Genomic DNA, 27,071 nt, shown 5'->3' on the forward strand with positions numbered 1-27,071 from the left:
GGCCTGCCTCGCCATGCAGCCCCCGAGGTAGAGCCTGGACGGCGCCGAGGAGCGCGGAGCGGCGCGCAGCCGGCTTGCCCGCCCGCCAGCCCGAGACGGCCGTCCGGCCTCGCGCCCGCCTTTTCCCTCCAGCCCGGACCCCCCTGAAATATGTTCAGGGGCGCTTGGATGTGGCCCGGGAAAGACGCCGCCGCGCTGACTATCTGCTGCTGCTGCTGCTGGGCTCCCAGGCCGAGCGACAAACCTTGCGCCGACTCCGAGCGGGCGCAGCGATGGCGACTGTCCCTGGCGTCCCTGCTCTTCTTCACCGTGCTGCTCGCTGACCATCTGTGGCTGTGCGCGGGGGCCCGGCCCCGGGCCAGGGAGCTGAGCAGCGCCATGCGGCCGCCCTGGGGGGCCGGCCGGGAGCTGCAGCCGGTGCCTCCTCGCGCGGTGCTGCCGCCGCCGCCGCAGCCGCCCGACCAGCCCAGCGCGCCCCCAGGCACCTGCGGCCCGCGATACAGCAACCTGACCAAAGCCGCCCCCGCCGCCGGTCCCGGGCCGGACTGCGGCGGCGTCCCAGAACCCACGGGGCTGGACGCAGCTTGCACCAAATTGCAATCTTTGCAGAGACTTTTCGAACCGACCACCCCAGCGCCCCCTCTGCGGCCCCCCGACTCCCCTTCCCGTGCCCCGGCCGAGTTCCCCACCGCCAAAAAAAACTTGCTCAAAGGCCACTTTCGGAACTTCACTCTTTCCTTTTGCGACACCTACACGGTCTGGGACTTGCTGCTGGGCATGGACCGCCCCGACAGCCTGGACTGCAGCCTGGACACCCTGCTGGGGGACCTGCTGGCCCTGGTGGCTAGCCCGGGCTCCGGGGCCTGGGAGGTGTGTAGCAACTGTATCGAGGCGTACCAGCGGCTCGACCGACATGCTCAGGAAAAATATGACGAGTTCGACCTCGTGCTGCATAAATACTTACAGGCAGAAGAGTACTCAATCCGGTCCTGCACGAAAGGCTGTAAGGTAGGGACTGGCGTCCGCGGCCACAACGGCTGCCGCTACGGCGGCGGGAGCCGTGGCCGTGGGACCGGGAGAAAAAAGGAGGTTTCCCCCTCTACCCACCTCACCTCCCCCCATCACCCCCACCGTTCTCAGTGGGGCACGGGTAGTGCTACCTTGGGACCCTCCCGGGAAGCAGGGCCTCAGGGATTCAAGTCAGGTAACCACCTGGCCAACTTCTATTGATTCTGGCTTTGGGCACCATCTGACTGGGGCTTTCTCGCGCCCCGCCCCCCGCACGAGGAGGGAGGGGTCCGGGGGCTCCCCCGGTTGGCAAAGGGATGGAAAGAGGGCTCTGGCTCCCCCAGCCCCCGTCCTCACCTAGCGGTGCCCCTTTCCTTTCCTTGGCTGGAATGGAAAGTCCTGGGACTGGCTGGTGCAGGGGGAAGGCCAGAGGTGGGGGAAGACTATTTGGCAACCTAACCCTGACCCTTTGGCCCCTGCCAGTGGGTGAGAGGAGGGGCACCTGGTTATGGGGCACAGCACACTGTTGACCTTATATGACCTGAGGTGGCTAGTCAGAGTCTAAGCAGGTGGAGCCCCAGGGTGCCTGTTTTCTCCCAAGGAGGGTACCTGCCAGCTCCTCTCCCCTGACAAGAGAAGCTGGGAGCAGGGCACAGCAGCTTGTGGGAGGACTACTGGAGGCTGGTGCACTACAGAAGTTCCAGTGCTTTCCCAGTGCCCTGGGGTGGCAGTGGAGGGAAAGCTGGCTTACTGGCTGTTGGGGACGGGCATCCAGAGGAGAGGCGGGGCCCCTGCAGAATGGGCCTGCCTAGGGCAGAGCTGAGTGTTGAGAAACTTCTTGACCCTGAGCAGGGTCGTTCTGGACAGTGGGTGTATGGGGGCTGTAAACATTTGGGACGTGGTGCTACTGCTCTGTTTGTGCAGCCTGGCCAGGTGGCCTGCCTCTGAGAGGAAAGAGAACAGCAAGGTCAAAGGGTCAAGTGAAGAGGAGACCAGGTGGGGTGCTGGTCTCACCCATCCTCAAGCTGGGGGCTGAGAGCTGGAGAGGGAGACAGTTGCCTCATAGCCTAGCTTGTCTCCCTCCGAGGCTTTGGGGAGGGACAGAAAGTGCCCCTTTCCATCTGACGTGACCCCTGCGGACTTCTGCTCGGTTCCACGCTCTTGGTGGGCTCCTTAGGGATTTGGGCAGGGGGTTGGGGAGGAAACGGGTAGCTCCTTGCTCCTGATTTCACTTTCTCGTTCTCCTTTTTCCTGTTCTCGTAACCTAGCAGTCTCCCTCCCGCCTCCCTCAGCCTCAGCTGACTCACTGCCTCACTCACACTACCAAATGAGATATTCCACTTCTTAAAGGTGTACAGACAGATAGACACACACACACTGCCAAACAGCACCACCACCACCCCGGGCAAAGTCACACAGAGGTAGAGAGAGGTCGTCAACACCCACAAACGGTGCCACAGAAGCAGACAAGGTGTCATACATATGCACATCTCCCCAGGATGTCAGAGACACACAGGCAGAAGTACTGTCACATGCAAAAGGACACATTTTGTCATATAGAGATAGAGACACACACCCTTGATGTCAGTGCAAGCAGAGGGACACGGGCCACTAGCAGACGGAATAAAGGATGTCTGCCTTTTGTGGCCTTCCCTCCAACCCTGTGGCCCCGACTTTTTCTTTCCCACAATCTCCAGGATGAAAAAGAGACCATGCTACAACTTTCCCGTGGGGTTTTCTCCAGGTCATAGTTGGCTTCAGGCTCTGTCTGATCCGGCACTGAATGATAATCCCTCATGTTGATTATTTTTACCAAGCAGTTTGTTGGAGGAGAAAGACGACTGATATCTTGGATTCAGGAGGCCTGATCATCTCTACCACTTGTTCGTAGTGTGACCTTGGGCACATCACTTCACTTCTCTAAGCTTTTGTTTCCTCATTCGTAAAACAAGGATAATAATCCTGGCTCTGCCCACATCCTGAGTCTTTTGTGAGATTGAAGTGGGAAAAGGTAGCTGATAGTATTTTGTAAGAATAACAGAACACCTGGCAGTGATGTCCTGCTTAGGGTTTGTAGCCTCTTTCACGTGTATTATGAGATCACAACTGCCTGGGGAGGCTGGTAATACCAGCATCATGGGCCCCATTTTACAGATGGGGAAACTGAGGTGCAGGGGGCTCAAGCAGTTTGCCCGAAGGCCAGTCGGCTAAGGAGCAGGAGTGCCAGGACTCCAACCCACATGGCGTCGATGCTAAGCTCACGCTTTGGCCATGGCCTCTCATCAGGTTTGCAATGGCCAGGGCCCTCCCTGCCCTCCTTTGTCTCCTTGCCGCTTTCACACTGTCACTCTCTCTTTCCCTCTCAAGTGAACTCCGCCTGCTCTCTTGCTGCCTGCTGTGCTGGGAGAAGGGCAGTGTCAGCTCCACAGCTTTCTTCCTGTCTTTCCCACCCTCTCCAACATGCTCTCCCTTCACTGAGGCCTATACCCACAGGCCTCTGGATTCCAGCTGTATTACAGGCCCTACAGGAAAAGACAGCCCTGCTCTCCTCCTTCCTGCAGCCCCTCTGTCTTCACCCCAGTGCCCCACCTCTATCCCAGGCCTTTTTTGCAGATCCCCAAGCCTGCCCCCCAGTTTCAAGCCCTGCTGTCCAGCCCCTCCCCAAAATGGGATCCCTTGGAGATAATGCCACATCCTCCAAGCTTCTCCAGGGTGGAGAGCGCACCGCCCCAGGCTAGGGTGAGGTGGCTTCCTCTGCTGCTGGAAACCAAACCTGGAGCCTTTGCTCCAAGGCCAGGTGACCCCCATCCCCCGGGGCCTGTCCCCAGTATTTCAGTTAGATCTTTCCCGGGCAGCCCCAGAAACCCTGTTCTCTCCCTTTGCAACATCTGCCCCTGTTTCAGGCCACACAGGGCCCCACACATCATACCTGTCCTCAATGCTGCCTGTGACACCTCCCAATTTAGTACCAGCTGTGACATTTCCTTAATGTGTGACTGACTTCCTCTCACACAGCAGGGCGATGATAACTTAGGGAGGCCAGTGCCCGTTCCCACGCTGGCCTCTCCCAACCCCTGGGGCCCCGCTCCACCCCTCCCTTACCTCCCTGTGCACGCATCCCCTCAGCCCTTGCCTCCTGCTCTGCTTAGCCCTTCTGGCCCTGCCTGTGGTTACTGGACCACCCCCTCACTCCCCCAGCCCTCTCCATCTCCCAGCCCTGCCACCCCCCGCCTGGTTCTGATTGCCTCTTCCTCCACCTCTGCCCCTTCCCTACTCTAAATTGAGGATAGTCTGATGGGGTGTGGGGGGGCAGTGGTGGAGATGGGAACAAAACCCTGGCCTCTTCTCTCATAGCTCTGATCCAAGAAAAGATAGAAGGCCAGTTCTCAGTTCTCACTAGCCATAGGGCCACAACCATAAAGGTTAGTGCCAAGGAAGGATGCGATAGTTCTGTTATCTTCGGGACTGGCCCACACCCACCTGGCATATTGTGTGTTTGGTTCTGGGTCTCACACTGAGCAGTTTAGGAGGAGGCTAAAACTCAAGTTCTCCTGGACAGAGTTGAAGGAGCTGTTTCACCTGAAGAAGAGGAGACTCAGGAAGGTGTGGTCTCCAACTTCAGACCTCAGAAGAGTTGTCAGGATGCAAAACAAGAGGCATGTCCTGCTTAACCCCAGAGGGACTTCATGGTTAGAAAGTCCTGGGTTCAAGCCCAGCTTTTTTATGACCTGTGTGACCTTGAGCTAGGGACTTCAGCTCTCTCAGCCTCACTTTTCTCATCTGTAAAATGGAGGTAATTCATCAGAACAGCCCTATGAGCTCATTATTAATGAGAAGTCTGCACAGTACCTAGGCTTGGCATATCAGAGTTGTTCAGTTAACAGTTTTTTCCTTCCAAAGAGGGAACAGAATGCCTTGAGAGGAGGTGAGTTCCTGCTCCCAGGGGAAAGGTCTAGCCTGATTCAGACAGAGCCCTCGGGGAATGCTGTGGAGATGACTCTGGCTCCGGAGTCTAGAACGGGTTGGATCAGCTGACCTCTGAGGTCGGTGTCAGCTCAGAGTTCAGGCCAGTGAGCAGAGCATGCCGCCTCAACAGCAGCATTGGATGGGCAAGGCCAGGGAAGGAGGCCTAACACCCACACCCAGGGGAGGGGGCTGCCAGAGCCAGCACCTCGCCTTCTGCCCTTACCCGTTGGGGACCTCTTCCTCCACTCCGGCTGGCAGCTGTTTCTGCCTCACTGCCTTCCTCTCTCCTCCCACCTGCCACAGTTTTCCTGCCAAGCAGGATTCCCAGGCTAACGCTGGTGCCGAGAGCAGGAAGCTCGGGGCACTGGGCAAAGGGCAGGAGCCCCAAGTTGGCAAGTGGTCCCTGTTGTCACCCAAGCTTTCAGGCACGGAGCAGTGCCCCACAGTCAGCCTCCCTGACCCAGGGTTCGTGAGGGCAGAGAGAGTACCCTTGTCCCCATTTGGGGGTGGAGGAAGGGGGAGGCAGTCAAGAAGCAGCCTCCCAGGACCATGGCAAAGGCTCCCCTGAGGAGGGGCGTCCAGATCCACCGAAGCTCACTGGCCATGAACGTGAGCACCGGGCTTCTGGGAAGGGCCGGGGACGGAAAAGGCAATGTTTGTAGCTCAGACAGGGTATAGGGGCTTAAACGTGAGAGTGGGAAAGTGGCCCCATGCTGCCCACAGCTCTCCGGATCCCCTCACCCCTACCCTGACCCACCCCACTACCAATCCCCATATTCCTCCCAATTTGGGCCCACAGCCAACACCCCCACATACCAATGACCCCACAACCTTCCCAACCTTCTGCTAGACCCTTACCAAACCGCACCCACACCTCACTCCTCCAACGCCCACTTCTCCCCACAGCTACCCCCACCTGCTCCCACCCCTCCCCTTCCCCCCACGCCCCTCCCTGCTCCCTTCTACCGGCCAGCCCTCTCCCATCTCCCATCCAGCTCCACTCCCCTCATCTCTCACCTCTACCTCATACTCCACCAACCTTTACCCCGCGTCCTGACCATCTTCTGGCCTCATCCCTAACCCCCGTCCCGGCACTGCACCTCTTGCCCTTGTCTCCTGCATGCCCCCTCACCCCTCACATCCCTCACACCCCTCTCACACTTCGCCTCTCTGATCCCCATCCCTCCTCCTGCCCCCCTTTCATCTTCTGGTCCCCTCTTCTCCTGTCCCCTTTCTCCCTCTCTGCTCTTTTTCTCCTTCCTGCCTTCTGTCCTCCCCACTCAGTGTGGACGTGTGTATGTGTGTGTGTGAATGCACACATGCTTAGACACATAGACACACACACAAGGCACAATCTTCTTCATGGCGACTTCCCATCCTTCCCACAGGCTGGTGCCTGACTACTATAGTCACCATAGCAACGGGAACCTCCATGAAGGATAAACTGGTATCTCCTGAAGGTGGGGGCGGAGGGGAGTTAAGTGGAGGAAGGGAGCCCAGCAGCCTTCCACCCACTCTCATGGTCTGACTGGAAGAGTCTGCTGAACACAGTGGAGGTAAGGGTGAGGAAAGGGAAGACAGTGGGTGCGGCTGAGGTTAAAGGAGAGTCAGGGATCTCCGAACACATTACAAGCATGAGAGGGTGCCTCTAAGCCATGTGGGTGCATGTTGGTCTCCTCCCCAGGCATCGGTGTCTCAGGGAAAGGGCACACCCACTCTTCGGTGTGTGGGTGCATATGTAGGACGACACCTTAGGCTCGAGGGTGGGAGTTTGCCCTAGAAAAACTTCTCCCTCAGGGCAGTTCTTTTATGGGCAATTCTTTTATGTTCCCACCCTGTGAGGCTGTTTATCTGCCCTGTGCCCTTGCAGACTGGGCATCAGACCTGCCCCCACCCCTACTCCCCCATCCCCAGCTCACGTCTCAGCCACATGTGGATTCCAGCTGCAGGTGTTTGCTGGAAAACCAGGGGCAGCTTCTGAGGGGTTTTAGACAAACGTGGGCCTCCAGGAGCACCATTCTCCAATGCTGAGCCGGGAGGCCTCTGGGGAATAGGTATGTTGTGTTCCTGTGGTTACAGGCGCACAGACCAGGGTGTGTGCAGGGATGCTGGACCAGACTTTTCTCCCTGAGTATATGAGGGTGTTCAGAAAAGCCTGAATTTTTGATACCTCGAGCCAGGCAGCCATGCTTAGAGAGGAGAGCAAGGGCACCAGGTGAGTTGCAGCTGGTCCTGGTGAAGGAAGGGGTTACCATGGAGTGACAGGAGCTGCCAGGACCAAAGCTCCTGTTTGAATGGATTCTGGAAAAAGGAGCTGGAACCTGAGCCACAAGTCTCTGGGCCAGAAGGTGAAGGCAGGCTGGTGCCAAAGAACAAAGGGAAAGGGGAAAAGAAAACTGCCAGCCTCCAAGTGCCTGGGAGATGCCAGGGGCTTTATGTGTGTCCATGAACTCATTTAATCCTGATAGTCATCCTAGCAGGCAGGTACTCTCATTATTCCCTTTTTACAAATGTGACAACTTAGGTTCAGTGAAGGAACGTGACCGACCCATCCAGGACACATAGCTAAAAGGTGGGAGGACTGCCACACAAACCCAGATCTGTCTGTTCTTTCCCCAGTGCACACATGTATAAAGAAAATCTTAATAGACTCCCCCAGCTGTCAGAGGCAATGCCCAGCTGGCTCTTGAGAGGCTGGAGTGAGAAGCTGATGAACTGCAAGGGAAATCCAGCAGCACCTACTGGCAACTTGTAGGGACCCCCTGGAGTAGCTCAGATCCAAAGTGGGGACCCACCAACATCCTCCTTGTTCAATACCCCAGTCTCTTGTCCTTGAGCCCCAATGATAATCACCAGTATCCTCTTGAGATTGTGACAGAGGATGGGCGTGAGGAAAGGAGGTGTTTGCTCCCTCCTTTTTCTACAGGCTCTACCAAGGAGATGGGAGGAGCTGGGCTCCTCTCACCTGGAAGGAGGGTATCTGTTAGATTCTCAGCCCCAATCTGCCGGAAGGATCAACCGGGGCAGGAGAGGAGTAGGTCTCCTAGACAGACCTAGTGCAGGCCTGAGCCCTGCCCAGCAGCTGCTGGGAGAGCTGGGAGGGGAAACCGTGAGACCTTATCACCCCAGAGCCTGTGAAGGCCTGGCTTGGCCTTTGGACACCCAGTTCCCATGCCAGGCTTTTGGTGAGCCCTGGCCTGGGATGGCGAGGCTTCTCTTGGAGGTAGAAGGAAGTGCCAACTCACCAAGCTCTGCCTGGAGAAGGACGAGTGGGTGTTACCATTGTTTCCTGTCTTTGTATTTGGTTTCCAGCAGATAGCATGGCTACCTGGCTGATCTGTGAAAGGTGAGCATATCTGCTCAGTGTCGAACTCAACTAAAATTTCCAACCAGGTTAATCCTTCAGAGCTATTAGAGACTCAGAATCTTTTAAAAATACCTTTTTTTTCCAATTGCCAAAAAGGTGGTCTCTGAGAAATTTTGGAAAATAGAAATATAACAGGAAAAAGGTCCCAGAGATGCTCTTAATGTTATAGTGTATTTCCTCCTAATATGTCTTTCTGTAGCATAGTTTTTTATTGTGGTAAAATATACATAACATCAGATTTACCGTTCTAACCATTTTTAGGTGTACAATTCAGTGGCATTAAGTATATTTGCAATGTTGTACAACCATCTCCACTATCCATCCCTAAAATGTTTTTATTCTCCTAAACAGAAACTCTTTACCCATTAAACAATAACTCTCCATTCCTCCCTCCCCCCAGCCCCTGGTAACCTCTATTCTATTTCCCATCTCTATGCATTTGACTATTCTGAGTAATTCATATAAGTGGAATCATACATTTTTTGTCCTTTCGTGTCTGGCTTATTTCATTAAACATAATGTTTTCAAGGTTCATCCATGTTGTGGCATGTATCAGTACTTCATTCTTTTTTATGGTTGAATAATATTCCATTGTCTGGATGTACCACATTTTTTAAAGTCATTCATCTCTATGGACACTTGGGTTGGTTCCACCTTTGAACAATTATGAATAAAGCTGCTATGAACGTTCATAGACAGGTTTTTGTGTGGACCTATATTTTCATTTCCTTCCACATTTTGGCCATTGTGAATAATGTTGTTATGAACATTGGTATACAAGTATCTGTTTGAATTCCTGCTTTCAATTCTTTTGGTTAGATACCCGGATATGGACTTGCTGGATCACGTGGTAATTCTATATTTAACTTTCTGAGGAACCTCCATAGTGTTCTCTACAGCGCTGCACCATTTTATATTCTTATGAGCAATGAATGCACAGGGTTCCAATTTCTCCACATTCTCATCAACATTTATACTTTTCCTTTTTTTTTTTGATAATAGCCACCCTAATAGATGTGACTATATATTTTTACATAGTTGAAATCATCCAGGTTTTTTACCCTGCTCTTTTTAACTTATTGCTAAAGTTATACTGAATATCTTTCCATGTAATTAGATGTTCACAAACCTCTTTTTTTTGGCTGTGCCGCATGGCTTGCAGAATTAGTTCCCCTAGCAGGGATTGAACCTGGGCCCTTGGTAGTGAAAGCATGGAGTTCTAACCACTGGACCGCCAGGGAATTCCCACAAACATCATTCCTGATGAGCACGCAATATTCCATCCCATGAATTTAGTGCAATTTAGTTACCTAGTACCCTATTGTTGGATATTTACTTTCAACTTTTACTATTGTAAATAAAGCTGTGATGGATATCTTTGTCCATAAATCTTTGTCAGATCTGTGATTCCTTTTTTTTAATAAATAGTATCTCAATCATTTTTTTCTTATTTCTCTACTTTGCTGAGTTTCTTAAATCACAAAATATAATGCACCTTCATTGTACCAAATCTAGTACCAAATCTAACAATACAGAGGTTTATAAAGAAACCTCTGTCTTCCACTTAGTAATCTTCATGTTCCCTCCCCCCACAGTCCCACTGCCCTGAGGTCACTGATGTTAACGATTTGGTGTGTATCCTTCCATCCCTCTCTGAGCTTACATCAACATTTGCACACAAAATGACTTTTTCTTTCCCTTGTTTTGCATACAAATGGAAGCATATACATTAATTCTTCAGGACGAACATTTGGAACTAGTCTTACAGAATCAAAGAGTATTAACCTTTCTAAGGCTTTTGACATACAAATTTCTTTCTTACCAAATTTCTTTCCAGAAGGCTGCTTCTAGTTTATACCCTCACCAAAAATGTGAGACTAATTTACCACCCTTGTCTAATATTGATTATCATATCTTTTAAACTTTACTAATTTGTAGCTGAAAAGTGTTATAGCATTGGCTTGTAATTTGCATTCCTTAGGTCAGATTTTGCTTTTCTTGTTTATGGGTCATTTGTTATTGCCTGTTTTATGAATTGTCTGTCCATGTCTTGTGTTTTTATTATTGATTTGTATGTATTAATGATTTTTTTCTGATTACGTTTGTGGCAGTTGTGTTTTTTTCCATTTATTATTTGCATCTTAGAGCTTAAAAGGAGGGCATGGGAAGGAAAGGAATTATCCCAGGCACTTTTTATATACTTTATCTCACTTAATTCTTACATCTGTCTTGTGAAGTGTATATATATTTATCCCCATTTTACTTAGGAGAAAACAGGCTCAGAGAGGTTAAGTAGCTGGCTCAAGGTCATCCAGCTAATAAGAGTTGGAGCTGGGATTTGAGTCCAGGTCAAATCCAGAGTACCCAATCTGTACCAGTGTAAGTTTACTATAGGTAATGCTTTGTGCTAGTTGCTTTACAGACATCATTTACAGAAAGGTTATGGATATGTGCTTTTATTATCTCCATTTTGCAGATAAGGAAAGTATAGATCAGGGAATTTAAGTAACTTGTTTGAGTTTTCATAACTGGTGAGAGCAAACCTGGGATTTGACCACAGGAATGTTTGAGGTTAAAGATGTTTGAGCCTGTCTTCTCCCCATGCATGCTGCCTCCCTAGGGACCATCTTCTTGGATCCAAATTGAGACTCAGAGAGGGAGAGTACTTTGCTTACAGTCACACAGCAAATTAGTGACTGAGTCCCTACCTCCTTACAGATGACTTGTCCAAGTTCATACAGCCAGTTAGTGGCAGAACCAGAATCTGAACCCAGCTCTGGCTAACTCTCCACATGACTGGAGCAAAGGCTTTTTGATGAAGAACATTTATGGAGCAAGCTGGGGAGAAGGAGCAATTAGGTAGAGTGTTGTGGCTGCCCTGAAACCTTTCTGAAGGAATGGACTCTAGTATTGGAGTCTTCCAGGGCAAGGCAGTTCCAGGAGCCCCTACGTGACAAGACCTAGAACAGGAGAACTCATGTCCAAAGGCAAGAAGACCTTTGTACAAGGAGAGAGCTGCCTTCCCATCACAGGTTGCCAAAGATCAGAGCAGGAACAGTTGCCTCTTTTCAACACTCCCAGGGTGTGTGTGTGTTTGTGCTCCCATGCATGCACACATGCATGCATTTAGAGGAAAGAGGAAAGGGAGTGCTTTGATGGGGGAGTGGAAGTGGTCATTTGTAGCCCCTAGTACCCAAGTATTCTTCCCCCGACACTCCCTTACAAAGAAAACTTTACTCATATTGGGAGTGAGCTGAATACACTGATTTTAGAAAATCACTCTCCCATCCAGTCCTAGAAATCTCTCCCCAACTTGACTTGAAATTCCATCAAAAAGATTCGTTTAAGTAACGAGCTGATTACTTCAATGGTGATAGCGAAATGGAGGGACCATCCTAGGGGCAATATGGTGTATAAGCTTGGGAACTGAAGCCCAGGTAAACTTGACTTCACATTCCAGTTTGAAATCTGTCTTCTCCATAAAACAGTTGTTGAGACCTTTCATCTCTCTTGGAACCTCATTCTCTTTGAATTCAAAACTAAGAAATAGGGTCATTATTAGGCTTCAATGACATATAACATGCTAACCTCTTAAGAGCACAGTGCCTGTGAGATGGAAAGTGCTCGGGAAATGGTAGCCACCATATATTATTATTGGCTGTGTGGCCTTGGACGAGCTTTTTTTTTTTATTAAATTTATTTTTGGCTGCATTGGGTTTTCGTTGCTGCACGTGGGCTTTCTCCAGTTGTGGCGAGTGGGGGCTACTCTTTGTTGCGGTGCACGGGCTTCTCATTGCAGTGGCTTCTCTTGTTGCGGAGCACAGGCTCTAGGCACGTGGGTTTCAGTAGTTGCAGCATGCAGCCTCAGTAGTTGCAGCATGCGTGCCTAAAGTGCACAGGCTTCAGTTGTTGTGGCACGTGGGCTCAGTAGTTGTAGCGCGCAGGCTCAGTGGTTGTGGCGCATGGACTTAGTTGCTACATGGCATGTGGGATCTTCCCGGACCAGGGCTCGAACCCATGTCTCCTGCATTGGCAGACGAATTCTTAACCACTGTGCCACCAGGAAAGTCCTAGACAAGCTATTTTAACTCTGGTCCTTCCTGTCCTCACCTGTAAATGTTTCTCCATCTCAGGGGGTGGTTGTGAGGATTCAATGAGTTAATAAAGGTCAGCTGCTTAGAACAGAGCCTGGCGTATGTTAAGCACCTAAAAAATGGTAGCTATAATTATTGTCACCTTAATTAGATGTGTTTAATCTAAATGACTGCTTAATACTCAATTGAGATTGACAACACTTTCCCTTAGGAGAAGGGAAAGGTAATTTGGGAGCAGCAGGTGAAGTGTCTAGTGTGGAGGTGGAAGGTTAGGAGCCAGAAGGCAACTGGAGAGATTCTAGTGAATGAGGGCACAGAGATATGCTCAGGTAGGGGAGGGAAGAGTCAGAGATGGAAGGACTCCAAAGCCTTGATTTACCTCACCCCCAGAGACCAAGCACAACTAACAGGTCCTTTTATTAGGTCTCTCCCCAGCCTCTCATCTGTTTAGCAAGGTACTGTGTTTGGGGACAGAAGTAAGGTAGGGGCAAGGAGCTGGTTTCACAATGATCCCTGCAGGGAGCTGGAGATTTCTGCCTGGGCCTGGGCCCAGACTAACAGTGTGTGCCCCCTGGGAGGGGGCAGCGGGATTTTATGCCAAACACATTTGTGTGCAACTCAAATGAAGCCACGGTTGTCATGTCACACTGGCACCATTTCTATGGTGGGTGGCCTGCACAGCTGTTGGGCACAGAGGCCCTCAAATTTCCGCTCCTCTCATATGAGTTCTCTTTGGCTATGGGGCCACTCATTAATTCCGCTGGCCTGTTAAGCTGACCTGACCTAAGCCCATGCCCCACACAGTGGTGATGAAGTAGAGGATCCATGACTGGGCAATAGGGCCTGGGGTTTTTTGGCTGAGTCTGGCAAGGTTGGTCAGGTCAAGTCTTACGGATTTTGTTTTGTTGTTTTTGAGGTTCATGGCTGCATATCAGTTTATATATTTATTTTATTTTCATTTTATCAAAGTAATATATGTTCATAATTTTAAAAGACATATAAGCTACATATATATAGTCACCCTTCAGAGTTAAACACTTGAAGCTCTGTTAGCTTTTTCTTCTGATATTTATTGTCACATTTTTAATGGTGTGCCAATACTGCTATTTCTTGACTTTTCTGTTTGAAATATCTTTGTGCACACAAAGATACACACATATACATATATATACATGTATACACATATGTATATCTATTCCATATATAGATATATATTCTTGTAGCATCTGTCTTTTAAATGATATGTAATGTAATATCTTTTAAATGATAAATATAGAGCTCATTGCTTATAATTAAAACAGAAGCCCTCTGCTCCAACCCTAAGCTTCACTCTTCATAGTCAAATACTTCTAAACCTCTTAGCTGTTTCTTCTAATATTTACCTCCACATCCCTAAATGATATACCAATACTGTCATTTCTTTATTTTTTTTTCTGATTTAAATATGTACTGCCTTTTTATTTTTTTAGAGTGGGATTTAGCTCTCTTACTACCAGCAGCACCGTATGTGCACTCCCCTCATATATCCAATATTGTCATATCACAATTTCTGGTGTTAACAGTATTCCATATTTACATTATAAGGATTATAAATATTGTTCACAGCTGAGTCATGTAGAATACTGTGATTACATTTTCTTCCTTGGCCAACTTGTTTTCCTGGAGTTAATAATTGCCTCTCTTTTTTCTATTTGCTTAGTTTTCTATGATTTTTTTCTTTTTTGTTTTTTTGCTAATGCATCCCCAATTTCTCCATCAAAGCTGTAAGATTCATGCAACACATTACATAAGCCATTACTTTCACCCTTTTCTTGGAGATCTCCACCTTACTCCAGTCTGGGCTAGTTGCTGGAGGCTTGGTTTACAAGTGCTTGGATTTCAAGTACTTAGCAGGCATCTCTTCTGTATACCTAATTCCATGTGGAGTCCTAAGGGAAATACACAGATAAGACACAGTCCCTGTCCTCAGGGAGCCTACCGTCTCAAGGATGTTTAATTCATTCAGATGTCTTGCCAGAAGGCTTGAGCTCCTTCCAGGGACTTTGATCTAGGCTGTGTCTTTGATCCCACACTCCAGGCAGAAATTCCACTCTCCATCTCCACTGAATTACCAAAAGAATACAATACAGTCTCCCAGAGAGCAAATGTGGTCTTAGGCTGCAGTAACAGAAACAGAGCTTCTAGGATAGGAGGGCTGATACTTCTACTTGACTCTGTGTTAATAAACTCTGTCTGGGGATTGCATTCAGTTGCAAGGGACATAGAAAAATAGGAACTTGTCTGAATAGGAACAACCAGGGTAGAACAGAGAACTGGAAACCACATCCCAAAAAATAGTTGAAAAACTAGTTTTGCTTCTTGGAAGAGTAGTCTACACATAGCTCTCTCAATTTTTCTTCCCTCACATTCCCTTTTAAATTGGCTTCAATTTGGTTTCTGCCCCCACTGCTCCACTGAAACTGATCTCACCATGATGAGACTGCCAGCATGTCCGCATCTGCTGACCACTCTTATTCTTTGAAACTCTCCTCCCCTAATTTATAGAATGCCACTCTCTTCTGTTTCTTCTCCAAGCTCTTAAACCACTCCCCCATCTTCATCAGATTCCCTTCTTCTACCTGCCCCTTAAATGTTAGTGTTTTCCAGGGATCCATTGTTGGTCCTTTTCTCTGTGCGTTAATTTTCCCTAGGCAATATCCTTGGCTTCCACTATTACTTTATCAGTCAGAGTGAGCCAGGTTACGCTGTAGTAGCAAACAATTCCCAAATATCAGAGGCTTAACACGACAAACAGTTATTTCTTGCTCATAATACATGTCCAAAATAGGTCAGCAGGGAGCATCTGTTCATGATAGTCACCAAGAGACCCAGGCTAGCAAAAGGTCCATTTCAACACCACTTCCACAGTCAGCAGCGGAGGCAAATCGTACTCCAGCTCTTAAAGCTTCTCCCCAGAAGGGATCCATGTCACTTCAACTCACATTTCATTGGCCAAAGTAAGTCTTATGGCCATACCTAATGTCAAAGGGTGTGGGAAAGTATAGTCCTACTATGTTCCTGATGATTAACTCCTTAACCCTTGATGACTCCCAAACCTTTATTTCTAGCCCAGACCCTCCTTCTGAGCTCAGACCATTGTGTCCAGCTGCCTCCTTGACATTTCTACCTAGCCTAGTATATACTGACCTATATTTCAAAGTCAGCATGACCAAAAACTGAATTCATCTTCTTCACCCCCAAATCTACTCCTCCTCCTGGTTTCCCTTCTTTAATGAATGAAACTACTATTCATCCTGCCACCCAAGCCAGAAACCTGGTATCCCCATCACCTCTCATTCAGATTGTTGCAATAGGCTCCTAAGTGGCCTCCCTACCTCCAGCCTTGATGCCTGTGCTCCATCATCCACACTTTCAGAACATAAATCTGAAAAGTTAGTCAGTGATAAGACTAACTTATCACTGACTTAAAAGTGATAAGCAATCTTTTAAAAAGCAGTTATTTAAAATCCACTAAAGGCTGTCCATTGCCTATAGGATGAAGCCTGGCTCCTCCTCAGCATGCAGAACATATCATACTATGGGCATGGCCTTCCTCCGTAGCCTCATCTCCCATCATGGCCCCCTTTGTACCCTCTAACTATGCTAAACTACCGACAGTGCCTGAAGCCGGCACTGTTTCACACCTCCAGGCCTTTATACCTACTTATTCCTTTTGCTTTAAGTGCACTTATTCCTGCCCTATTCCACCCAGTGAACTTCTACCCATTTTTTCCAAGCCCCAACTCTAGCCTCTCCCACATGGAGGTATTTTCCTGTGCTTCAGCCCTCAAAACACCATTGATCCTTCCTCCCTTTATGCTATCATTGCACCAAGTACATACTGTTTATCACAGTGACTTCTAATGATTGATGCACAAGGTTGTCTCTCCTGCTCCTTAAAGATAGCAATCTTGTCTTCCCTATCTCTGTCATATGTAGTTCCCCAGCACAGTGCCAGGCACTTGAACATGTTCAGAAATTGATCATTGCAGGAAAAAATGAATGGGAAGACCTGACCTGATTCAGGGAAGTTTACAAATACCTACTGCAGGGCTGGCATGGGGACAGGAAGTTTATGGTCCCAGAAGAGCTAGGAGGAGCCACGAGCAATGCCACAGAGAGGCATTATCTCAGCTCAGAAGGAGAAAGAACTTCTTTAACTGCGAGACTTGTCTGAAGATACGGGCTGCCCTAGGAGAGAGCGTGTGCCCTGTGACAAGAGGTATGCAGTCAGTAGCTGGATAGCTTGTGGCAGTGACGTTGGAGTGGAAATTCCAACAGCAGATAGGGAGGTGGAGTTGTGATTCTCACAGTCCTTCCTATTCTCGAGTGGTCATGAACCTGCCTCCTCTGCTCACCTGATTGATATGGGTCATCTAGGCTCCTTCAGAGAACTGCTCCTGCACTAGGGACACCACTTCTCCACTAACCAGGCTGCCCCTGGCCTTGGAGCAGGTGGCCTAAGAGGCTTGGAGGTGACTGGACCCTCTGGAACTGCAGTAGCTCTGGGTTCTTATCCACCTCTCAAGCCATCTCCCCCGCCTTTCCTCCAGGGCAGGCCAGGCCAGGCCACTCTGACTCATGACTGCTCATTCTCAGCAGCAGGAAAGCTGTTGCTTATTTTTACAGCCACTTAAAGTAAAGCCATGTCATCCACCTGCATTTGCCCTGTAATGCCTCTCATCTCAGTCTGACTCTGCCAATCCCAAGGAACTACTCCCAGAGATATGTCCAAGATCTCCCTCCCCTGGGTTGGAGAGATTGACCTTGACCTTACCCTGTTCTGACCCAACCTTCTGAAAGCCCAGAATCAGGAATAGGAGCGTGCGGCTCTTTTCAGACCTGCCCAAGGAGGTCCTTCACACAATGCTCTGTGTATTGATGGATGCAGCACAAAGAGACATGGGATTAGTCACCAGAGTACCTCCCTTCTAATCCTGGCTTTATAGTTGATTTCTTGCATGTTTCTGACTTGGCTGAACCAAATCCCTTTTCTGAGCCTCAGTTTCCACCTAGGTGAATTCCAGGGGCAGGGTGGTTATGTATGTGCTGTGGACAGTGGGTTTCATTCCCAAGCCCAGCCCAGATTGCCACTCTGCCTCCGTGGTCTCTGCAGCTGCAGCTCCTGGCCAAGTGTCCCAGGAGTGCATTAGGAAAGCAAAGAGCCATGAAGAGGTCTGTAGGGAGGATTTGGATGGGGAAATAGGCCCTAGGGAGGGAAGCAAGCTGGAATCCAAGAAGGAAACTGCCGACTTCCTGGTTGGCAGGAACTGAAGCTCTCCTCTCTGGAGGGTTTTCCCGCCCCCTAACCGAGGAGCCCAGGATGGCCTCCTCTTCCTAAACCCTCTGGCCCTGAGTCTTGGCTGTGGGCTGTGTTTGTAGGTACACACTTGTATGCATTCCCGTAGCACCCTGGGGGCCAGGAGAAGTCACATGCTTCTTCCCAGAGGAGCATAGGGATGAGAATGCCCGCCAGGGCTGCAAGTCAGGGAGCAGGAAGGTAAGGCTCTCCAGGTCCTCCCACTCCTCCCTAAACTAGCAGCTGCAGAGCCCAGGATGGGTGGGGATCCCCCTCGTCTTACCTGCTCCCATTTCAAGAGTGGTTTAAGGGACTTCCCTAGTGGTCCAGTGGGTAAGACTCCCTGCTCCCAGTGCAGGAGGCCCGGGTTCGATCCCTGGTCGGGGAACTAGATCCCGCAGGCATGCTGCAACTAAGAAGCCCACATACTGCAACTAAAGATCCCGCGTGCCATAACTAAGACCTGATGCAGGCAAAATCAATCAGTAATTTTTTTTTTTTTTTTTTTTTTGCGGTACGCGGGCCTCTCACTGCTGTGGCCTCTCCCGTTGCGGAGCACAGGCTCCGGACGCGCAAGCTCAGCAGCCATGGCTCACGGGCCCAGCCGCTCCGCGGCATGTGTGATCTTCCCAGACCGGGGCATGAACCCGTGTCCCCTGCATCGGCAGGCGGACTCTCAACCACTGTGCCACCAGGGAAGCCCCAGTAAATATTTTTTTAAAAAAAGACATTATACAAAAACAAAAAAAAAGAGTGGTTTAACAGCCCAGCCGGGAGGAGGGGTGGGATAGCCTTCTCAGCTTCCTTTTTGGGTTAATTGGTGTTCCCTCTAGTTACTCCCTGCTTCCTTCCCCTCCCAGTTCCCATAGCAACTTGGCTGTAGCAGCCAGAACTTGATTGAGCCCAGCGGTGGCCTGCTGGAGGTGGGGAAGGGGATTCTGTAGGGAAAGCAGGGCACTGTCAGGTCAAGGCTTTTCACCCCACCCATCATCTGCTGCTACCTTGAGGGTCCAGGATGGTTAAGCTCAGAGGACAGGGCATGATGAAGAAGGCTTTCCTGCCAGGGCTGGAGTTTGAAGAGCCTGAAAGCCAAGAGCAGGCCTGGTTCTCCTCAGCTCTCCTCCCCTCCCCACGCTAATGTGTCCTGCCCCCTGAGTTTGGAATGCAGTCACTGGTAGGATGGTCCAGTAGGAAGAACCCTGGAGTTAGAGTCGAGAAACTGGGTTTCAAGTTCCTCCCTCTGCCACTACTTTATGTGACTGTAGAAGAGTCCTTCCCCCCCACCTTTTCTGGGCCTCAGTTTCCTCAGCTATAAAATGAAGCAGGGCTAAGTTCTCTGCATATTAAAATTAACTGAGGTGTTTTGAAAAACTGTAGATGTGTGGGCCCCACCCACAAGGATTCTGACTGACTTGATGTGGAGTGCAATGTGGGCCAAGCAGAAGCATTTTTAAAAGACTCTCTGAAAACCATAATTCAAAAAGAGTCATGGACCACAATGTTCATTGCAGCTCTATTTACAATAGCCAGGATATGGAAGCAACCTAAGTGTCCATCATCGGATGAATGGATAAAGAAGATGTGGCACATATATACAATGGAATATTACTCAGCCATAAAAAGAAACGAAATTGAGCTATTTGTAGTGAGGTGGATGGACCTAGAGTCTGTCATACAGAGTGAAGTAAGTCAGAAAGAGAAAAATAAATACCGTATGCTAACACATATATATGGAATTTAAGAAAAAAATGTCATGAAGAACCTAGGGGTAAGACAGGAATAAAGACACAGACCTACTAGAGAATGGACTTGAGGATATGGGGAGGGGGAAGGGTAAGCTGGGATGAACTGAGAGAGTGGCATGGACATATATGCACTACCAAACGTAAAACAGATAGCTAGCGGGAAGCAGCCGCATAGCACAGGGAGATCAGCTCGGTGCTTTGTGACCACCTAGAGGGGTGGGATAGGGAGGGTGGGAGGGAGGGAGACGCAAGAGGGCAGAGATATGGGAACATATGTATATGTATAACTGATTCGCTTTGTTATAAAGCAGAAACTAACACACCATTGTAAAGCAATTATACTCCAATAAAGATGTAAACAAAAATAAGAAATATAAAAAGAGGGAAGAGATATGGGAACATATGTATATGTATAACTGATTCACTTTGTTATAAAGCAGAAACTAACACACCATTGTAAAGCAATTATACTTCAATAAAGATGTTAAAAAACTAGTTAAAAATAAAATAGCAGGATACCTGGGGAAAAAAAAAAAAGACTCTCTGAATGATTCTAATATGCAGCCAGAATTGAGGAACTAGAGCAAAAGACCTCCGAGGGTCTCCCAATTGACTGTTGTCTGGTTCTGAGACATTTCTTCCTTTGCTCTGCATGCCCCGCCTCCAGCAAGCCCCACAGCTCTCCTGGCTCTTCCCCATCCTTGTGGATGAGTGCCCACGTCCCCTGCAACTGCCCAAGCAACCCGGTCCCCTCTGGCTCAGTCCTAACACTGATGAGATGGGGCAAGTGACTTAGGCCTGCCTAGGGAAGAGGGCTACGGAGACTAAGGCAGGCTTGCTGTCCAGGTGGTAGCCCTGAGAGTCAGACTTTTCATCTGAGAAGGACCCCAGCCCCTTTTTAAAGCACATGGGCCAGCAATGACCTCAGCTGGCCATATGTGGGGCTAAGGAATTGGATTACCTCTCAGCCCCGTGTCACTCTACTTCCTCCATTCCTCTCACTAGTTCCTTGCCTTTTCCTGTCTTGCCTCCCACAGGCCTGGTGTCCTCCTCAGGCAACCTGCTCGCCATGGTGACTCTGGGGCCTGGGGCCTGAGGGAGGGTTGTCTAGCTAAGGAGAAAGGCCTCCCTCCCACTGTCAGGCCACCCCTCTCCCAGCCCCGCCTCCCTCAACTCCCTCTCTCTCTCCCAGAGCAGAGGCGGGGAGTGCCCGGCCACCAGCGCCTGCTATTAGGCTAATTGCAGTTGCCTGGGAGGAGAGCTGGCCCTCCACTGCAGCCTCACCTGGGAGCAGGAATATTAAACCGAAAGAGCCCAGGGAGAATCGCGCAGGGGCCTCTGAACCCCAGCAGTGGAGGACTGGGCTGTTCCACACAATTCAGGGTGAGGGTGGGGGTGGACTCTGGGTCCAGGCTGCAGAGGTTGGGGCAGAGGCTGTGGACAGAGCTGCCTCTTGGCGCCCTGGGACCCACAAGATGGAGGGCGGGGGGAGTCTCCAGGGTACTGGGGCCCTTAACGTTAGGGATATCCTTTTGTTTCCTGTCTTACTTTTCTTTCTGTCTCCCCCATCTCCTTCTGTTGTCTTATCCCTCTTTCTTATCTTGGCCTTCCTCTGTTCCCATCTTCTTTACCCCCCTTTATTCCCCTGCTGGCTCTTGAACCCTCCTCTTTCTTCCTCCGTCTTTCTTACCCCTCCTCTTCACAGCCCATCTTCCACGTCTCCTGTCCCCCACCCTGTTATCCCCTACTCTTTCTTACCCTTCATCTTCTCTCACCTTCACTGTACCTCTTTACCTCCCTTACACCCTCCATCTCTTATTCCCCTGCTTCCTCCCCAGTGCTGTTTTTTCCTACCCCCGCTACAACCACCATTTCTTACCTTCCAACTCCCTACTCTTTCTTACCCTCTCTTTCTTCCTCCCCTCCTCCCTTGTGCCCCTGGACTCCACTGCCACTCTATCCAACCCCTGAGCACCTCTCCTACCCCTGTAGCTCCCTCTTCCCCTGCCTCTTACCTTTACTTGTTCCTTTCCACCTCCTTCCACTCCCTTCTCACTCCATTGCACATACCTTTTATCCCAATAATTTCACTCTTGTGTTTATATAAATAAAATGTAACACAAGTGTTCAAGAGAGGTGTGTACAGACCTGCTCACCAAAGCATTGTTTGTGATAGTGGAAACCTGGAAATAACTTAAGTGTCCATCCACGGGAGACTGGTATCCTTTGCACTTCATTCATATGAAACCGTTCTCCATTCTTTTAGCGCACCATGATGTGCTCACATCTGTACCTTTGCTTAAGCTGTTGCCTCAGTCCAGAATGCCCTTTTGTCTCATCTCTGCCCATGCCATCTAAAATCCTACCTTGAGTCCCAACTCAACTCTTTTTTTAAAAATATTTATTTTTGGCTGTCTCGGGTCTTAGTTGTGGCACGCGGGATCTTTCGTTGTGGTGTGCGGGCTCTTCGTTGCAACATGCAGGCTTCTCTCTAGTTGTGGCGCGTGGGCTCCAGAGCACGTGGGCTTGGTAGTTGTGGCCCTCAGGCTTAGTTGCCCCACAGCATGTGGGATCTTAGTTCCCCGACCAGGAATCGAACCTACCGCCCCTGCATTGGAAGGTGGATTCCTAACCGCTGGACCACCAGGGAACTCCCCCAGCTCAACTCATAACCTCACTGAAATCTTTTCCGGCTTTTCTATTTGCTTCACTCCAGTGGCCAGTGGTTTAACTTCTCTTATAATATAGAAAATGTGCCATCGTTTCAAGTGAGATCTGTCTATCCATGAAACTGAAATTTCTTTGAGAGTAGGGACATGTCCTCATTTACTCATCTGGTTCATTCCATCAACAAGACTTGTTTTTTTGCATATATTGTGATGAGTACTCAATATGGTCAATAAGACCGACCCACGTCTGCTTTTATGTGTCTTACGTTTTAGTGAGGTTGACAGAGAAAAACAAAACAAGGATGCAGACAAACTCATACTTGTGGTGAAGAAACATTTAAGAAAAAGAATAATGAGGGGGCATTCTCTAACTAGAGTGGTCAGGGAGACCCTCTCTGAGGAGGTGACTTTTGAACTGAGGCTTCAAAGTTGAGAAGGACCTAGCCAGGCCAAAAGTGGTGGGGGGCAGGGGAAGAGCATATCAGGCCAAGAGAACAGTGTGTGCCAAGGCCCCAAGGTGGGAAGAAGTAGGGCATGTTCAAGGAAAAGAAAGAAAACCTCAGCGTGTGGAGCATTATGAGCCGTATGGGAGAGGGAGAAAATGAGGTTGGAGAGACAGACAGGGGCCAAGTTATGCAGGGGTTTGAAGTCTGTGGTCGAAAGTTTGGGTTTTATTCTAAATGCATTGAAGGGTTTGAAGCAAGGGAGTAGCGTGATCGAATGTCATTTTGAGATTGCTCTTACTCCTGTGTAAACAGTGCATTGGAAAGAGCAAGGGTGGAGGTGGGGAGGCCACATAGGAGACTGTTGTCCAGGTGACAAATGACAGTGCCTGCACAGAGTCGTGAAAGTAGAGGGAGAATTGGCATGCCTTGCTGATGAACTGCGTGTGGGGATGCTGGCAAAGAGAGGAGTGATGGCTGACACCTAAGTTTCTGGATTGAACACCCAGGTCGATGGTCATGGCACTTAACCGAAGTGGTCAAGACTCAGGGGCATGGGCAGATTTGGAGTAAAAACAAGAACTGAATTTTAAGATTTAGAGCATGTTAAATTTGAGAAGCCAGTGAGGTATCAAATCTGTGTTCCTCAGGGGGGTAACTTGCACCACAACCCACTACCACCCATCACCACGCCCCTGCCCCCACTTTGGAAAAGGCCAGTGTGGGATTACATTGCCCAAGTCCATGTTCACCGTGGAGTTATTTGTATTTGAGTGTAAATGTTTAAAATCTGTGTAAGAAGCTCTGACCACGTTGCTCAGAGTGTGGTTGAAAGGCCTCTGGCCGCAGAATGACCTGGACCCTTGTTCCAAAGGCAGATTCCTGAGCCCACCTCAGTCCTCTTGAAGCTGAATTGGAGGGGGCCATCTGCCTTTTTAACAAGTGTCCCAGGGGATTCTGAGGCACACTGAAGTCAGAGAACCATCGCTACAAGGAGCAACTATGGGAAGATGCCCCTGAAGATATGAAGAATGGATGTGGGCAGAGCTCTGGGCATCCTGTTAAAATGCAGGTGTGACTTGTCAAGTCTGGGGCAGGGCCTGAGATTATGCACTTTTCACAAGCTCCAAGTGATGGTGATGCTGCTGGTCCAGGTCCACACTTTCAGTAGCAAGGAGTTAGATCACTGGTTCTCAATGGGAGATGATTTTGCCCCCCACCCAGGGGATATTTGGCAATGGCCAGAGACATTTCTTGGTTGTCACAATGAGGAGGGGGAGGATGCGACTGGCAACTACTGGGTAGAGGCAAGAAATGCTTCTCAATATTCTATAATGCACAGGACAGCCCCCACTACAAAGAATCATCCAGTCCAAAATGTCAGTAGTGTCGCCGTTGAGGAACTCTGGTCTCGATGATAGCCAAAGAGTATAGAGCAGGGAGCCTTTCTTAGCCAGGACCAAGTGCCTGGTGGAAATGGGCTAGATGAGGGGCAGGAAGTGTACCCAAGAAGTGAAACGGCCAAGCAAAGTTTCCAAATGAAATGTGGTGTCTGCTCCACTCCAGGGCGGACGCCAACAGGACAGAGCATGGGTTAAGTAGAGCTTGAAGGCACATGTGGTGCTTGGTAAGGCAGAGTCCTGTTTTTATTAAAAATAACCCCTCACATTTGTATTGCACTATAGAATTTACAAAACATTTTCATATGTGTCATATTATTTGATCTACACAACACCCTAATGAGGTAAAGCAAAGATTATCCTCTCCATCTCTTTTCTTGAGTTTAGAAACTTAACACCATCAGCCAAAGAAATGTTTGCTGAATTGAATGGAAGTGAAATTTACCTCAATATAGGTGACCTCAGACAAGTCAGGACATCTCGCGGGACCAGCTATAAAATGGTATGGTTGGATGGGCCTCTTCCAGCTCTGATATAGGAGTCATTTTGTGATTTTACCAATGAACAAATTCAAAGTCTTGGATGACTGTGGATTGGGGACTTGGGAGTTCTGGCTATGAAATGGGAGATTTTAGGGTCGGAGGTAGTGGTCTTGACCCAAACCCTTCTTCCCCACCCCCTGGATCCTGAGGGTGGGATGGTGAGCACACCGTGCCCTCCCCCTATAGAGTACAAGTACACCCCTCCTCATCCCTCTCCTCTGAAGCGGAAAGGGGCTGGCGCCTGGGCTGATGCTTTTTCCTCTCCCTACAGGCTGTCTACAAGGCCTGGCTGTGCTCAGAATACTTCAGCGTGACCCAGCAGGAATGCCAGCGCTGGGTGCCCTGCAAGCAATACTGCCTGGAGGTGCAGACCCGGTGCCCCTTTATCCTCCCTGACAATGAGGAAATGGTGTACGGAGGGCTCCCTGGCTTTATCTGTACAGGTAAAGGCAGGGCCCTGGGAGGAGGGAGGAGGCCAGGGGCCCAGAGCAGGCACCAGGTCGGGGCTGTGGGAGCAGGGAGGGCAACAGGGAAGTTGGGTCAGGAGAAGGTTAGTGGCTGCAGGAGTAGGTAGTGAGGCCCCAGGTTGGGATGGGGCAAAGTGGAATAGGGGGAGAGAGCAGAGTGGCCATCTGTATCCAAAACATACCTGGCCAGGGAGTTACCCCAGAAAAACTGTCTGGGGTCCCTGGAAGATGTGTCCAGAAAGGGATGATGCTAAGGGGCAGGGGGAAGAGTCTTGGGCAGGACTACCACAGCAGCCCCAGCTTTGACAATCACCTCTCTCAGAAAGACATAGCCAGCAGCCCCCTTAGCACCCCACCCCGCCTTGCTTATCCATTGGCAGGGTTGCTGGATACTTCACCAAAGCGGCCGGAAACCAAGTGCTGTGACGTGCAGTGGGTCTCCTGTGAGTCGGAGAAGAAGAAGTTCAAGGAGTCTGAAGCCCCTAAAACCCACCACCAGCAATTCCACCACTCTTACTTCCACCACTACCACCAACAGTACCCCCACTACCACCCCCGCCACGACCCCCCAGGCCACCTCAGCCACAATCCCTCCCTGCTGCCGGTCTCTGGGGGCTCCCGCCTCAGTCCCAGCAGGATCCGGCTCTACGTCCTTGTTCTCATGCTCCTCCATACCATGGTGTCCTTCTCCAGCGGCCAGGGTGGTGGGGGACCGGGCCTGGAGGCACTGCCTGCCCTAGACGAGGGCCTGACTCGGGAAGAGTGACAGCAAGGAGGGAGATCAGACCTCCACCACACACCGACATCAGCTCCAGCGCCCCCCCCAGGGGGAGGGGGCGGGGGCCCCTCCCATGGGAGGTGTAGGACCAGGTGGGGGGTGGGGGAAATGGGGCAATCACACATCGCCCCCTACCAACCCCCACTCCAAAAGCAGCTCCAGCAGAACCGCCAGAGGGCCCCAGGGAGCTGCAAAACTCATCCAGGAGAAAAAGGCAGGAGCAGCAGGTGCCCCCCTCCCAGGCCCCCATCTATGGGGCTTAGCCAAAAAAAAAGGGGGTAGTGGGGGGTGGAAATGCCCACCACCACTGAGAGCCCTGACCCCAAGGAAGGAGGCTTCTCACCCAGCCTTGGCTCTTCAGGGAATGTTGGGGGGCACAGAGGGGAGAAGCTCTTTCCCCCCTCCGCATTCCTTTTGTTGCCACGATCCTTAATTCCCTCCTGCCCACACCCCTGCAGGCAACGGCAGACGACGCAGCGGCCCTCCTCCCGCTCCAGCGCACCTTGTCCCACGTGGGGCCGCCACAGGGAAGGGCCCAGCTGGGACATGAGCTGTATGCAGTTGCGGCTAGGTCAGGGCCCCAGTTAAGCTGTGCCCCAGCACCCTAGGCCATGAGGTATAGGAAGGGGGTGCAGAATGAGTGGCGGGAGAGAGCGGAGATAGGGAAGAGGGAGAGGAGAGGAGAGAGGTGGGCAGAGGGCTTAGAGAGATGGCTAAATGGGCTGTCACCACCTGGCTTTGGGGAGGCAGATGATCAGTGTTGAGGCAGGCTCGAGGACACGTCCCCAAATCAGAAAGGGTTGCGTAAGGAGCCCTCTGGAGAAGGAGCACAGGGACTGGGTTCTTGGGCCTTGAAACAGAAGGCTGAGGGCACATGGTCAGACTGCCGCTGTCTGAAGGGCCATATCTTACAGAAGGTGCACATACTCCCAAGGGCCACTCTTGCCCTGGAGATCTTGGCCTTGGGGCCAAAGACGTTTCCATTTCTGATCTCCATGGGGAGGAGGGACTTAAGCCCAAGAGGGTCAGGCCTGGCCTGGGTCCCCAGACTCCCCCATCTCGTCCTAGCCCAGGCCTCCATGACGGAAACCCTGGTGGCGTTGCCCCAGAGCTTTCCAGAGATGAGCCTCCCCCATCCCCAGCCTGTCCCCGTCCCCAGCCTACCAAAGAGTATTCATCCCTTCTCATCCCTGACCCCATGGGTTACTATCCCAATTGTGGAACCACTACACTGCTCCTCACGCTGTAGCAGGT

The 27,071-nt window shown here is 50.3% G+C and overlaps 1 protein-coding gene across 1 annotated transcript; it reads left to right on the forward strand.

Moving 5' to 3' along the window:
• Window positions 1-150: 150 nt before the first annotated feature.
• Window positions 151-25,805, forward strand: NALF2 (NALCN channel auxiliary factor 2; the record flags this gene model as incomplete). The annotated part of the gene is made up of 3 exons (XM_082864333.1): window positions 151-1,008; window positions 24,844-25,015; window positions 25,420-25,805. The coding sequence occupies 3 exons, from the start codon at window positions 151-153 to the stop codon at window positions 25,803-25,805; spliced, it is 1,416 nt and encodes a 471-aa protein (XP_082720459.1).
• Between the last annotated feature and the right edge of the window lie 1,266 nt (window positions 25,806-27,071).

This window comes from Leucopleurus acutus (assembly GCF_964270905.1).
Source record: "Leucopleurus acutus genome assembly, chromosome: X".
Taxonomy (NCBI): domain Eukaryota; kingdom Metazoa; phylum Chordata; class Mammalia; order Artiodactyla; family Delphinidae; genus Leucopleurus; species Leucopleurus acutus.